At 51.3% G+C, this 13,026-nt stretch overlaps 4 protein-coding genes across 4 annotated transcripts; 1 reads left to right on the top strand and 3 right to left on the bottom strand.

The window, feature by feature from the left end:
- Positions 1 to 616: 616 nt before the first annotated feature.
- Positions 617 to 1,460, top strand: MAA_07219 (translocation protein (Sec66); the record flags this gene model as incomplete). The annotated part of the gene is made up of 3 exons (XM_007825217.1): positions 617 to 722; positions 791 to 1,092; positions 1,191 to 1,460. The coding sequence occupies 3 exons, from the start codon at positions 617 to 619 to the stop codon at positions 1,458 to 1,460; spliced, it is 678 nt and encodes a 225-aa protein (XP_007823408.1).
- Positions 1,461 to 2,289: 829 nt separating this feature from the next.
- MAA_07218 (beta-xylosidase) lies at positions 2,290 to 2,733 on the bottom strand (the record flags this gene model as incomplete). Its single annotated transcript, XM_007825216.1, has 1 exon — positions 2,290 to 2,733. The coding sequence occupies one exon, from the start codon at positions 2,731 to 2,733 to the stop codon at positions 2,290 to 2,292; it is 444 nt and encodes a 147-aa protein (XP_007823407.1).
- A 4,429-nt stretch (positions 2,734 to 7,162) lies between these two features.
- Positions 7,163 to 9,684, bottom strand: MAA_07217 (origin recognition complex subunit; the record flags this gene model as incomplete). Its single annotated transcript, XM_007825215.2, has 7 exons — positions 7,163 to 8,293; positions 8,372 to 8,645; positions 8,694 to 8,746; positions 8,898 to 9,132; positions 9,199 to 9,272; positions 9,342 to 9,563; positions 9,634 to 9,684. 7 exons carry the CDS (start codon positions 9,682 to 9,684, stop codon positions 7,163 to 7,165), a joined length of 2,040 nt encoding a protein of 679 aa, XP_007823406.2.
- A 1,218-nt stretch (positions 9,685 to 10,902) lies between these two features.
- MAA_07216 (PWWP domain-containing protein) lies at positions 10,903 to 12,886 on the bottom strand (the record flags this gene model as incomplete). Its single annotated transcript, XM_007825214.2, has 5 exons — positions 10,903 to 11,352; positions 11,416 to 11,646; positions 11,719 to 12,040; positions 12,114 to 12,570; positions 12,733 to 12,886. 5 exons carry the CDS (start codon positions 12,884 to 12,886, stop codon positions 10,903 to 10,905), a joined length of 1,614 nt encoding a protein of 537 aa, XP_007823405.2.
- Between the last annotated feature and the right edge of the window lie 140 nt (positions 12,887 to 13,026).

The following is a 13,026-nucleotide window of genomic DNA, read 5'->3' as shown; positions in this document are numbered from 1 at the left end:
GCCAACTGTCAAGTTTGATGTCGAGATGAAGGACGGCGGCGTGGAAGCTCATCGACGTCGATGACTGAAGTGGAACCAAGCTCTGCGACGTATGGCAGAAGTACTCTTGGCCGTTGACCTCAGCAAGATATACCTAACGTTTGACCCGCCCACATCTGCGTCAATCGTCATTGCCAAAGGTGCCTGGTAATAGCTCTCGGAAGCCTGGAGAAATGTCGGGCCGACGTTATCCGTCCTCCAAGTCAGCAGCGCGGCTTCGCACTGCTGTCTGCCAACTGGCCACATGTGCAGATCTGGGCAGTGGACATGTTAGGCTTAGTGTCCTTGCCGCTCTTGTAACCACGGCTGCAATTCGCTGACCTGGAGCCGGCCGACCACAGAGGAGTCTTGCAAACCTTAAAACGGCGCTGCTCAGGCACATGGCCGCAACCACGAATTTAGCTTCTAGTAAGTAGCCAAGTGTCATAGTGAGAAGCTCCCACATGGTCCCATCTCTCCTACGTTCTTTTCCCACCAGGCATTTTTGCGACGATTCTTATAAACTGCCCACCCACAACCTGTCGTTGAGTTCTGATTTTTTATATCCAATCCTGCAATTCCGTAATAATCAACCACAATGTTCGATATCGACTGGGTGGGCCTCGCCCTCCCCTTTGCCTACCTGATGGTCCTCGGAGGCGCTCTCATGACTTTTTCGACCATTTACCGCAAGAGAAAGGCCGGTATGTCAAATCTTCATGTCTGACTCTACAATTTTTCCAAACGACGACAATTGCTAACCAGATGGCAGCCGAAAGCGCCAACCTGGCTCCCTGGTTCGGTCCCAATCTCCAGCGCAATGTATACCTCTCCCTCCTGCACATGGACCCCGAAGACGGCAATCAGAAATCCCCCCGCGTCCCCGATAGCGTGCTCAAGGCCGCCCTCCTACGGCGTGCCGTCGAGGACATCGATCGTTTGATCCAAATCAAGTCGGCGAAACAGGCGTGTAGCTCTCTGCTCCTGCGCGGCAGCGTGGGCGATGATTTGTGGCAGAGGTTCCAGCGTGCCGAGAAGGAGATGGAGGAAGAGTTGCGAGACGTAGTCACCGAGGTATGTTTCTATTTTTTTTTTTTTTTTTGGTTGTCCAGCTGTTTTCTTCAGTCGGCATCTCTTGTGAGGCTAGAGCAGAATACTAATAGGGTTTGCAGGCTAATGCCCTCGCACCAAACTGGGGTCCGACAATCTTCCAATCTGCCCACGAAATCGCCGCCAACACCCGTCTCCGTGCATCCCTAGGCGAAATCGAGGCCCAAAAAGCCGCTGAAAAGGCGTGGTGGGAGAAGCGCCGTGGCCAGATCCAGTCCGAATTCATGAAAGAACTAGACGAGTCGGAGAAGAGCTCGACCAGGGATGGAGCCAGCGAGGATGATGCTGTGCTCGTGGATACACCGTCCAAGGGGAAGAAAGGCAAAAAATAAACTGAAAAATAGAAAATTGTCAACCGGTCAAACCTGTGGTCGCGAGGCGAATGAACCAAGATAAGCGTTGGTACACGTCCCAGCACCCTTAATAAACGGGACTATCTCAAGAAAAGAATGATGGGCATTTGTAATACTATTGACCACATCATGAAGCCTGGAGCTGAGTGTATGCCATAGGGGGGGCATATGGGATATCAAGGACATGGCGTTTATGGCGCATAGGAATTGACAATTCAGTGCTTGATAGTGCCATCCGGCTGAGGCTGCGTCTCGTCTCGTCCCGTCTTTGTCTTGTGAATGTGCGATTTGCACTCTGCAATTTATTTGTTGATTGTGTTGTACTCTCCAACAGAGCCTGTAGTGCGCAAATCAAGGCACGTCTTCAAGTCATTGTAAGTTATCTCATGTACAAGGGGAAAGCGGTGTTTTCAAGCACTCGTGGTTGAAATAAAAAAACCAAAGCAGAAAACCGATGGTAATAAACAGGTCAATTGACTGATCTCAGTTTTCAAACGTGTACTAAGACCTAGATACAAATCGTCCCCTCCCAAAAGATGTAATAACTCCGATGCTGTGCGTTGAAAGAGAATTGCGCCTCCAGTATAAAAACGTGTCCCAAATACAAATGCGCACCGCTGATAGTGTAGATAATATGTACTTCAAGTCGAAAGATGAAAAATATGCCAACTCCGGTTTCATAGACATGAGACTCAAACAGCCGAGGCGAGGACACACAGCGTAATAGGGCGCATTGTTGCCCTCTGCTATTCCCCTGTCATCGCGATTGTTATTTCGTTCTCGTGTCGGTTCATTGGTCGATATTCCTTCACCAAGGGTGAACCTTTCTTCTCCAAGTTTCTTCTTGTTGGGCAACCATACTAGCTAGCCGTGACTCCGCAGCAATCTCGTCTTCTGATTTGAGCCATGCCGGTGAATCGCAGCCCCTTAAACCGATGAACTTGCCCATTCTACGACGCTTCTCCTCCAGAGAAACGTCAGAGCGCCAGACTATGGGACAAGGGTATTGCGACGTCCAAGGTGAGGGTGATTTCTGGTGGTAGAAATGAGCCAGGCTTTCCAGTTGCGCATCTGTCAACAGCCAAAACTGAAGAACAGTTCGAGGGAAATCTGGATGAACAGCGCCAGTGGTGAGCTGGACAAGAGGAGATAGTGGAAGTGCCATCTGGTGCAACTTGTAAGCTAAACCTGGGTTGCGTGCCAGACGACGTTGAATAAACGTCTCGCACTGGGGCTGTTGTGAAGGGATCATCTCTCGGTGCGTCATCTAAACGAGTTGTGTGCGCACATATACCGGGATCGAATCTCAAAGGCAATGGTGTCTCTGAAGCACAGGAAAACGCCTTTTTTTCAGGCGTTCTGCAAGCTGAATAATTGGTATGCTGCACAGATGTGGCTGGAATCAAGTATATGTAGTTCTGTTCCGCTTTTGCCCAATTATGCTCGAAATTGATATATCGAAGCGACCAATCTGCAAAGAGGCCCTACTAACAGACCCGAGCAAGGTTATAACTCTGACTTTGTCGAAGACGGCGATACTGGAGATCAAGTACAATGTTCTCTGATGCTTTGGGTGGTGATGGGCTAGGTTGGAATGTGAAGCGGTTTGCCGGATCCGTGCTCTGGCTGGTATGCGGCACCACGTTTGACTTTCCGTTTTCGCTCCTTCGAGAAACCTTGATGAGGCTCTATCCGCCGTCGAAGCGCTCCTGTCAGTAAACAGCCAATGTAACAAAAGCGTTAAATTTCCTGACTTCAGTTTGGGCCAGTAGTACACAACACTGTTGCACGTATGGGATAATAAAAGGAAGAAGCGGAAGTAGACGAAACCAATACGGAGTGGTATAAGGTAAGATGGAGAGGAGGGGGACCAGGCTGGTTATCAATGAAGTGAGACGAACTCGACTATCAAGGGTTTTATTGTTACATGCAGTGTAAAAGCGTCCCAGCCCTCTTGTATTAACCCTCACCGGCCCAGTACTAAATCGTCCTATGGTCCCGTTTAACCGCACCCGGCAGCGCCAGTAAAGCAGACTGACACTCAAAAGTCCTGGATTTCAGCTGTTCTCCATCTTGTATGAGCCATGAACCACCCATGGATGGCCGTGGCATGGGATGGCGCGGGGGGGCGTGCCTTGGTCTCCACCTCCTCCTATGTACAGACCATGATGGTCTCGCTGGAGCCGGGTCTAATGAGTTTTTCTGTGTTAGTTAGTTGGTACATGACAATCGTGTTGCGTGTCGTGCCAGCCAAAGAGATTATTAGCGACTGACTGGCTGGTTGCTGGGTTGTAAGTGCTGGAGCGAAATGGAGGCGGCAGGCAAGGCGCAGGCTCAAGCCAGTAGGTGCGGCACAAGCGGCCAACACATACAAAGCAGACCTGCGTCAGGGCCTATCGCATGGCGCACTGCGTACATTGACCAGGCCCGAGATGGGGACGCAGGTGCTATAGCTGGTCCTAAGGTGGCCCCTAGCTGGAGGGTACGAACAATGAAGTAAGGCGAGGAGAGGACTGCTGGTAAGGGCAAAGCGTGAACCTTTGTCTCGCTTGCCAGGGTGGCGGGTGCAGCATTCGGAGTAGAGGATCGTGTTGTTGGTGGAGACTCAGTACTAGCATCTTCGTGCGTCCACCAACATCGACCCCGGAACCCGGACGGTCATCATCATCGTCATGGTTCCTCGATGCATTGTTGGCAGCAAGAGCCACGCGAGTGGCCAGTCTTGGCTCGTTCTTCCCTTGCAGAATGGGCACCTTGTTATGATGCCCGTCGGCGAGCCCCAGCCTTGTGTATTCTGTAGCAAAACGTATGCCTGTACAGAGTAGTTAAGATACATAAGTGGACAGGGATCTGTCGACTAGAGGCAAGTATTCCGCAGAGTGAGTAGAATGCTAAAGAGGAAAAGAACATCAGCCGTCTCGTGGTTTATGCGACGGACGCAGTCTAGAAGTGAGACATAAGCCGGACATGGGGGTCGGGCAGTGTGTGGTTGTGGTAGCTGGAGGATTGGAGACGAGGTCCATGCTGGGTTGTATGCGATGGACCTTTGCTGGCTCCCAATGCCAAAGAGGAGATGAGCAATGAGGGCATACGAGTACGGAGTAGATAAGGGGAAGTAGAGATGAGGGACGGATCAATGTTGCAATATTACTTGTAGCTTGTCCCTGTCGCTGGCCAATGTGCCTTGCACGTCACCAGCTGCAGGTCAGTGGTTGGGTTATGGAGGACAGAGAAGCAACAATGTTGAGGCTGGGCCGGGGTCCAGATGTCGAGTCTAAAGATGGAGCATCTCTGCACCTGGCGAACACTTGGCTGGCAGTGCTGGGTGCTCCGTGGACATCTGGACAGGGAAGCTCCTTCCCGAAGGCGGAAGCGAATCTTGGAACGATTGCGATTGTGATAGTAACTGTCTCGAGGGCTCTTTCTCCCCCGGACAGAAGTGAATGCGGAGCCTGAACCCACCAGGGGTCCAGGACAAGAGGCCAACATGGGACAGACTCACTAAACTCACAGACACAGATGGAACAGGTTGGACTATTGGACCACAGCAACGACGACGTGCGACTGGTCCGTAATCAGAGACAGCGCCGAAGCCAAGGCAACTCAAACTGCTCAAGTGCCCAAGCTAACAGGCCCAGTCATCGACGTCTGGAATGTGACCAGCAAATCAATAAAGCAAGACGAAGCGAGACGAGGCAAGACGAACCCGAGCAAAGCAAAACAAAGCAAAGACGGACAAGCCCATCGACAGCAAACGACCTTGGAAGTACTCCGCACTACTATACGGAGTACCATTACTTCACAATCAATTACTTCCACAAATAGCAACTATTGCCATCGAAACACTAGCCCTATCCAGTTATCCGAGGCAGGATGAGCGAATCAGCTTGTACAGAGTGCCTCTCTTCCCTGCCCACGGCCGAGATATCGTGCCATACCAAGGTCGATTCGCTCCCTAATCTCCGCAAGAAGACCTGGACTTCGAAACGGAGATCCTCCCGTCTTAGTTGTTGCACGTGCAAGACATGGCCCGTGATATCCAACACAACATAGTATTGCATATTACCTGACTATTGCCAGACGAAATGGGATATTGCTCCGGGACACCTAACCCAGCCCCAAATGCACAGCGGAGGAAGCCAAGCCAATACATACACAGTTCAATGTGTCGATGCTGTTGACTACTGGCTAAGAAATGGCGTATGGACTGGTCTATACGGAGTACTACTCCATATACTCCGTAGTTGCGGTGGTATCGAAGACGCCATACTTGCATCCGCTTAATGTGTGCATTAGTAGCTATTTGACGCCGAGCAAGGAATAGTGCATTCGCGGCATTCCACATTGACCCAGCAGCACTACTTGAGAGCATTCGGTCTGTCGGCATCATGGGGGCACAACAACGGCCACCGTGAAGACATCATCAACATGACGAGCGTCAGGCAAAAACGGCAAAATCCGTCCATTGTCCCGCTCTACCCGGCCGTCACTTGTCCACATGGTCATAGTCTCTCTGAAAACGCAAACAATACGACGACATGGGTTGCTCATGACCCAACCCGTGAGCACTCACTCCGCTAGCCCAACGCCTCTCGTCCGAGACATTCGACCAGGTCAAGGCATCAACCATCGTCGCCCGAACCAAGTTCACACAAAAATCACGACGCACGACTCGCACAAATCTCACTCTGACTGTGTCTCCGCGTAGTCGAGCAAACAGACATTCGATCCACTAAACGCACGAGACTCATCAGCATGCTTGTCTCGTCTCTGCTGACTCGAAAATCAAAAGCCTCGCTCATCTCCTGGCAAAAGCCCAGTGCCCAAAGCGGGTCAAAATGTCTCTCCCTCACACACCAATCTCAACAACTCTGGCTTCTTTTTTTAGCATCCCTCAATTTCAGCGCTCCGTCAGATGTCTCATTTACTCCCCGGCATCACCCTCGTCCGCTGCTCAACTTCTTCTTCTTGTTCTCTGCGTGGGAGTGTTCTAGTTTACCCGTGAAGTTCCTCGGTACAAATACGCCGCATTTTCTATTTCTGTGTATGTGTAATTTCGTTCCGACGCCATTTTGTCTGTTCGCCTCGGAGTCCTTATCGGTTTCACGAATTCAACCGTTAATCGTGGATGGGCTAGCCAACCTTGCCTTAATTATCAGCCAGCCAGACTCTCAGTAGAGGCCTGTGCTTGTCCTTGTGAGACCCCTCTCTTGGTTGGTCCGCGTCGTTGTTGTTCTTGCTCTTCCAGGCAGGCGCTGTAGAAATGTTGGTTGATAACTAGCCAAATGTGTCATGTGTCTTGCAATAAAAGACGTTTAATTACGCGGGGACTTCGGGTATTGGCTCGGTGAAGCCCTCATACAAGAGAGCACATGCTAATTCGTAAATTTGATCCTTGGCAGACGATTCTCGTCACATTGCGAACGCTCTTCTCTTGGTGATTATTGGGTCGGAGACATATCAGAAAGTGAATTTTTTTTTTTGCCAAAAAAAAACTGCAGCGTACTGAACGGACACATTACTTTGGCCGTGTCACCGTCTAAGTGCACCTTGTCTTTGTCTACTTCAGCCGGAACCTTCTGCATGATCATTTTTCAGCTTGAAATTGTATTATTTTTAGAGGCCTCATTTCCAAATGAGCAGGTTTATGTATGTACAAGCGGACTATGCAGGTTAATTTTCTACAGCCACTTCACCTTGGCAATATGATCGACCTTTTTCTTACTACTCTTTACGAATCCTAGAGCCCGGAGCTCCGCAAGACCCCGATAAAACATCACCAACACTTTCCGATCATCATCTTCCTTCTCATTCACTAGGGTATGAAAGGCTGACCACAAGTCTGCCACGTTGATCAAGTTCCCTGTTTCAAGGTACAGCTGGTACAGGATAGATGTTGAAGGGAGAGTTGCTTGCAAGCCCCCGCCATCAGTTTTGCAGCATGAGCATCCCAGATAGTCGTGCGGACGACCGAGACTACGCTCAAACACAGCCCGTGGTCGAGGAACAAATACTTGCCGCGAAGGTGACTTGGAGTCGTAGAGCCAGCACTCGGCAAACAAGACCTCGGTGGCGTTTGTATCCGGACGATACGCAGACAGTACATCCGTCACTTGGTCGACAATCTCAGTAAATGTCTTATCATCATCGCGAAGAGCCGCAGAGTCCCGACTCAGCTGGACCTTTTGCGCGATGACAGTTGTGCGCATGATTTTGCTTTGTCCACTATATTTGCTTCGTAGCGGCGTTCCTTGTTCGTCTGCCTTGGCTTTGAGCCGCTCCAGTTCCTCAAGTTTGGTCTCCAGTGTCGTTTGCACTTGTTGATCCTGCTCGTCTATAGATGGGCCCAAACGCAGGATTGCGTCCCCCTCTTTGAAAATACTAATGATGTCACCCAGTACTTTGGATAATTCATCTGGGTTCATCCTGCGGATAAACGCTGCCAGGGAAGACTGTTCAGAGGGCATCGAAGCGCTTCCCTCCAGACCGTCGACATATGCTCTTGAGAAAGACCCCCGTTGTGCACCCGCAGCTCGTACTATCAGTAGGGACCGAAGGTATCTCCCTGCCCAGGTTTGCTTGTTACTGTGCCCCCGTCTAATTTGGTCGAGGAGATACTCGTTGCTGTTAAGGAGAGACTTGGCGTGCTGGAGTGATTCACTCGTGTTTTTCTCTACTTCCCGCTCGACAGCGTGCCGAAATGAAGGTAGATTACGAGCTGCTTCGAGGTGCTCTGCCTGGGGAGCGTCGTCTCCATCAGGGGAACAAAGTATGCTGAGTGGGTTTGCGTAGAAGTGACACATGTATGCGTACTTGACCAAGTCAGACATCTATATCAAAAACCAAAACGCCAGAACCAGAAAAGAAAGGGGGAGAAGGTCGCGAAATACCTTTAGGGAGCTAGTAAATGATTGAATGCCAGCTACTTGCTCATGCTGTCGATCCAGCATGCTCTGGAGAAGAGGGCCGCCCAATATCAAGGGGACATCAGCGGCGGCAACGGCGCCCTTGAAGACTGTTTCGAGGATGTTGCCGGCCTGGGCGGCATCGAACTGCGCGCCGTATACCAGCCGGCAGGCCGACTTGAGCAGGCGTGCTTGCAGCAACTCCACCGAGGTAGCGATGCCAAACAGCAGAGTGAATGGGATCCGAGGACGCCAAGAGCTGGAACAGACTTAGCCGCAGAACAATACGGACAGACACAGCACGTACTGGAAGAGAGTAATCAAGTCGGACAGCAGGCCGCTGTCAAAGCCCTCGCTGTCCTGAAACGCCACGAAGACGTGCTCACACCTAAGCGGCTTGATGAAAGCCTCCAACGCCTCCAGATCGTACTCTAGATATCGCCGGCCCTAAACTCCCCTCTCCCGGTTGAGCAACGCAAACAAAGATAACATATTGTAGGGGGGGACTTACGCTCGGCGCCTCATCAATTCGCATCTCCTCGTCCTCGGCATCCCCCGTCATCGCCATGGCATCTCTAATCGTCTTCTTCAGCGCGGCCTTGAGCGTCACCGCCTCCGAGGACTTCAGCCGCACAAACCGACTCGCGGACTGCTGGCCCAATGTCTCGGAGAGCTGTTCAAACAACAAGCCCTGCGAGGCGATATTCGGCCCCGTCACGACAAACGCAGAGGGTATCTGGTCGATGCTTGTCCCAGAATCAATTAGCTTCCGCCGTGCCATAATCACGTTTTGAAATACACCGCATGCATACCCTGCGGCCGCAGCATCATTCACAAACGCCGAGACTTGGTCCAAAGTCGCCGAGTTGGATTCTCTCAAAATCGCCTACGCTGCGTCAGCTACCACCCGTCTTTGTGCTTGAATGAAAATTTTTGTTTTGGTCCCATTGTGTACCTGGATTCTAAGATCAACCATCGCCCAGGCCTCCTCGAACCTCGTCTGCCTCAACCTCACAAATGCCTCCTGCTCAGCACCGTTGAGCAGCGGCACAAAGAGCGGCGCCTCATCAGCTTGTACGCTCTTCTTGGCAGCGCCCTTGGACACTCGCCGTCTTTTCGGCGCCCTTGGTTCCCGACGAGCATTGTCGTCTTGGTCCGGGTCAAAGATGTAAGCGACCTAGATGTCACGGGCGCCGGTTATCACCAACTCATGGGCGAAGTGAGCATGGGGTTAGGGACCGGCATACCTGGTGGTCCTCTTGGGCAAAGGTATCCCGAGGCTCGTCTCCCTGATCCATTTTTGGGGAGAGCCTCGGAGGAGCGTGTGATGACACTTTTTTGCTTCTCAGAGAAAGTATGGGCTTTAATTGAGCTGCGTCTTGCGTCTCTGGGGGGAGCGACGCGCCGATTCGAGGCTCCCACCGCGTTTTCGTTTTGACACTTCGCACTGTACTAGACACTGTACTGGCTTGGCAACTTGCAACAAAACGAAGACGCTGCGAAAGGCTTGAAAAGGGCATTAGCAAGTATTTCGTCATGAGCCAACTGATTCAGAATCTGCACTGGTTTAAAAACCATGTTTACTCTGTGCCTTCAAAGCAATCGTGGACCAATTTACACAAGCCACTTCACCACAATCACCAGCCCCAGCTTCAACCTCCTCGTTTTCATGTCGCCACCAATCGTCCTCATGGTACAACTCAAGACGCAACGTTGCCACGTTTGGCAACGCTTGTTTTGTGTCATGAGTTGTACAGATTTGTCTCAGGAATATCCCATCGTGAAATTCATAAGCTAAATAAATACCTGGAACTTTTAGTCAGGTCAAGAGACACCTCGGCTCTCTGATACCCGACTAGTGACAACAAATATGTTCGCCGCTCCCATTGTTTCTGCAAAAATGAACCCCCGGCCCGTCCTGGCTCACCCTGCATCCCATCATCCCAGCCACGTCACACCTTTTGCATGTTGAAGTGTCCCCTTTTTTTTTCGTTTTTTCCTTTCTTTTTGTGTGTCCGTTGTCGCCACTTCACTTGTATCTCTCCCCTCCTTCTCCGTGTATTCGCACACATGCCTGGCCGAAAGCCATAACCATGGCATGCTCGTGTACAACAACTCTGCTCGGCGAAGCTGCAAAATAGCTGGTCTCAAAGACGCCATTAAAGACTGTCATCAATGTTGTGACCTTCTCCTTCCTGGGCAAAGAAATATTCATACATCAACCACCCTGTCCCAGCCCAACCAGATTGTCTGATTTGAAACATACGGCAATGTATCTTGCCCCTGCGCCTCAAGGAAATCAAAATGGGAGACAAATTTTGAAACAACGAAAAAATTGATATAACTCCTCGATTGATTCTGTAAACACAATATGAAATAAGTGGCGTGCTAGATTAGCCGTTTCGCTCCCGAAGCGAGCGGCAGCATAAGTGCGCATCAAGGGTATTAGAGAAAACTAGGTCATGTTTACTATGACAAAATTAGAACTCGTCCCGTGAACCACCAAACGCATCTCGTCAACTAACCTCGTCGGCACCCTTGACACTGGTTGTTTCGCCAGCATCAGCCTTCTCGGCTTTTGGCTCTGTAGTAGCCTCAGACTTGGGCTCGCCGTCTACTTTCACGCCGTTGGCGTCAGATTTCTTGGCTTCAGCATGTGACTCTGAAGCACCATTAACTCCATTTGCGGAAGTGTCACTGGCCAGCAACTTGTTCCACTTATCAAGAAGAGACTGTGATCGCTTCTTGAACTGGAACTCCTCTTCGCGAGGAATAGCATCGAGCTTGAGGATAGCCTTCAGGACCTTGTTGATTTTGGTAGCTCGAATGATGGATACTTCAAGGTCACCAAACTTCTCGAGCAGAGTGATGAAGTCTGACATGCTCTGCATTTCCTCCTCCTTGGGTTGCTGCTCTCGTGTCAAGAGACCCTTTTGGAGCTTGTGGCGAAGGAACAATACTTCCTTCTATATGCTGAATCAGCAACATAACTTCGACAGACGGTGTTGAAAAAAATGTTGAAGACTTACAACCTTGCGCTTGTGACGCTCTTCAGGATCAATCTTAGTTTCCTTGGAGCTCTCAGCCTTCTTCTCGCCCGCTTCCTTAGCCTCCTTGGGCTTCTTGGTCTTGACTTTGGTTATCTTGGTAGCAGACCCAGCAGTTGACTTTGGTGCACCAGCTCCGTTTGCTGTCTTTGGCGTAGACGACGTGTTAAGTTTAATCTTGGGCTTCTTGACAGAATCAGAGCGTTGAGGAGTCTTATTTGTAGAAACACCAGTCAGTCCCTCGGCGCCCTTGGATTCGCCATGTGCGCGTGGAATAGCACTTACAGCAACCTCGTCTTCTGCCTTTCTCTTCTTGGACTTCTTGGCGGATGCATCAGGCTCAATCACCTCGGCGTCTTCTTCCTCTGCAGCCTTGCTCTTGCCCTTCTTTCCTTTCTTAGGGGTGGCAGCGGCTTCTTTCCGCGCCTCCTCTTGAGCAATCAGCTCTTCCTGGAAGCTCTTGAGGATGTCTTTGTAGTACTCGACGGGGTGGTGCTCAATGGCCAATTCATATGCGGCTTTTAGGTCTTTGCGCATCTTGTCGTTGATTGTGTCCTTGGCCTTCTCAGCACTGAGCTCCGAAAGGTTGGTGTTCTTCTCCCATCCACTGCATATTCACGTTAGTAAACAAATGGAAAACACGATTCCAACATTTGCGGCATCAGCACCGAGAGACTCACAACTCGTTGGTGTGCAGATACATGACGGGGAAGGTACGGTCGTTGATACGCTTGCCGCCATCAGCAAAAGCTTCAGCGTATGTGCCGTCTGGCCTGGCCGCAGACACGGGTCGGCTGGTAACGAGGGCATGAGGCAGCATGTCCTCGTCGCAAATGATGGCAGGCCAGGCGGGGAAACCCTTGAGCTTCACCAGGAAATGATCACCAGGCTTGGCATCTGTGTGAGTCAGGCGGGCCTTTGATCCCTTCCTGCTAAGACCGCCGCCAGTGGACTTGCGGCGACCGCCCTTGGCTTTTGCCGTCGGGGTCTCTGCAATGGTAACAGTGGTAGTGTCCGCATCGACCGCCGTCGTGTCCGCCGCGTCCTTCATTTCGACATCCGCATCAGCGGCGGCGGTGTCCTTCTCAGGCTCCGTCTTCTCGGTCGTCATGTCAGTAGCTTCGGCGGGCTTAGGTTCTGGTATCGCGCAATGTTGTCAGCACGGTCCGCCAGGTGAAGCAAATCCACCTTGGGCTGCGACGCGACGGAAGAGAATTTTGGCCCAAGTAAGGGTTCTTGGCAACAAGATGTCTTGGTCGCATGCTAATGCTCGGCTTCCTTGTCAAGTGCCAAACTTACCATCTGAGCCCTTCGCGCCGTCCTCAGCAGCTCCGCTCTCAGGCTTAGCCTCGTCGGCCTTGGTCTCGGGAGCAGCAGCAGGAGCATCAGCCTCAGCACCTGCACCAGCAACTGGCGCCGTGATCTCAGCGTTCTCGGATGCCTTTTCAGCCATTGCGGCGCAAGAGGTGAGATGGCGGCGACGCGCGATTGTTCGGTGGGAGTGGAAGGCCTGACTTCGTGCTTCACGAAGAATGTTGTGTAGCTACACGAGCAACGGCAAAGCTCAGGCAGGTGGCTGAACGCGTACTGGGT

Source organism: Metarhizium robertsii (genome assembly GCF_000187425.2).
Source record: "Metarhizium robertsii ARSEF 23 chromosome Unknown MAA_Scf_5, whole genome shotgun sequence".
NCBI classification, from domain to species: Eukaryota; Fungi; Ascomycota; class Sordariomycetes; order Hypocreales; family Clavicipitaceae; genus Metarhizium; species Metarhizium robertsii.
This window is presented reverse-complemented; position numbering and strand designations above follow the sequence as displayed.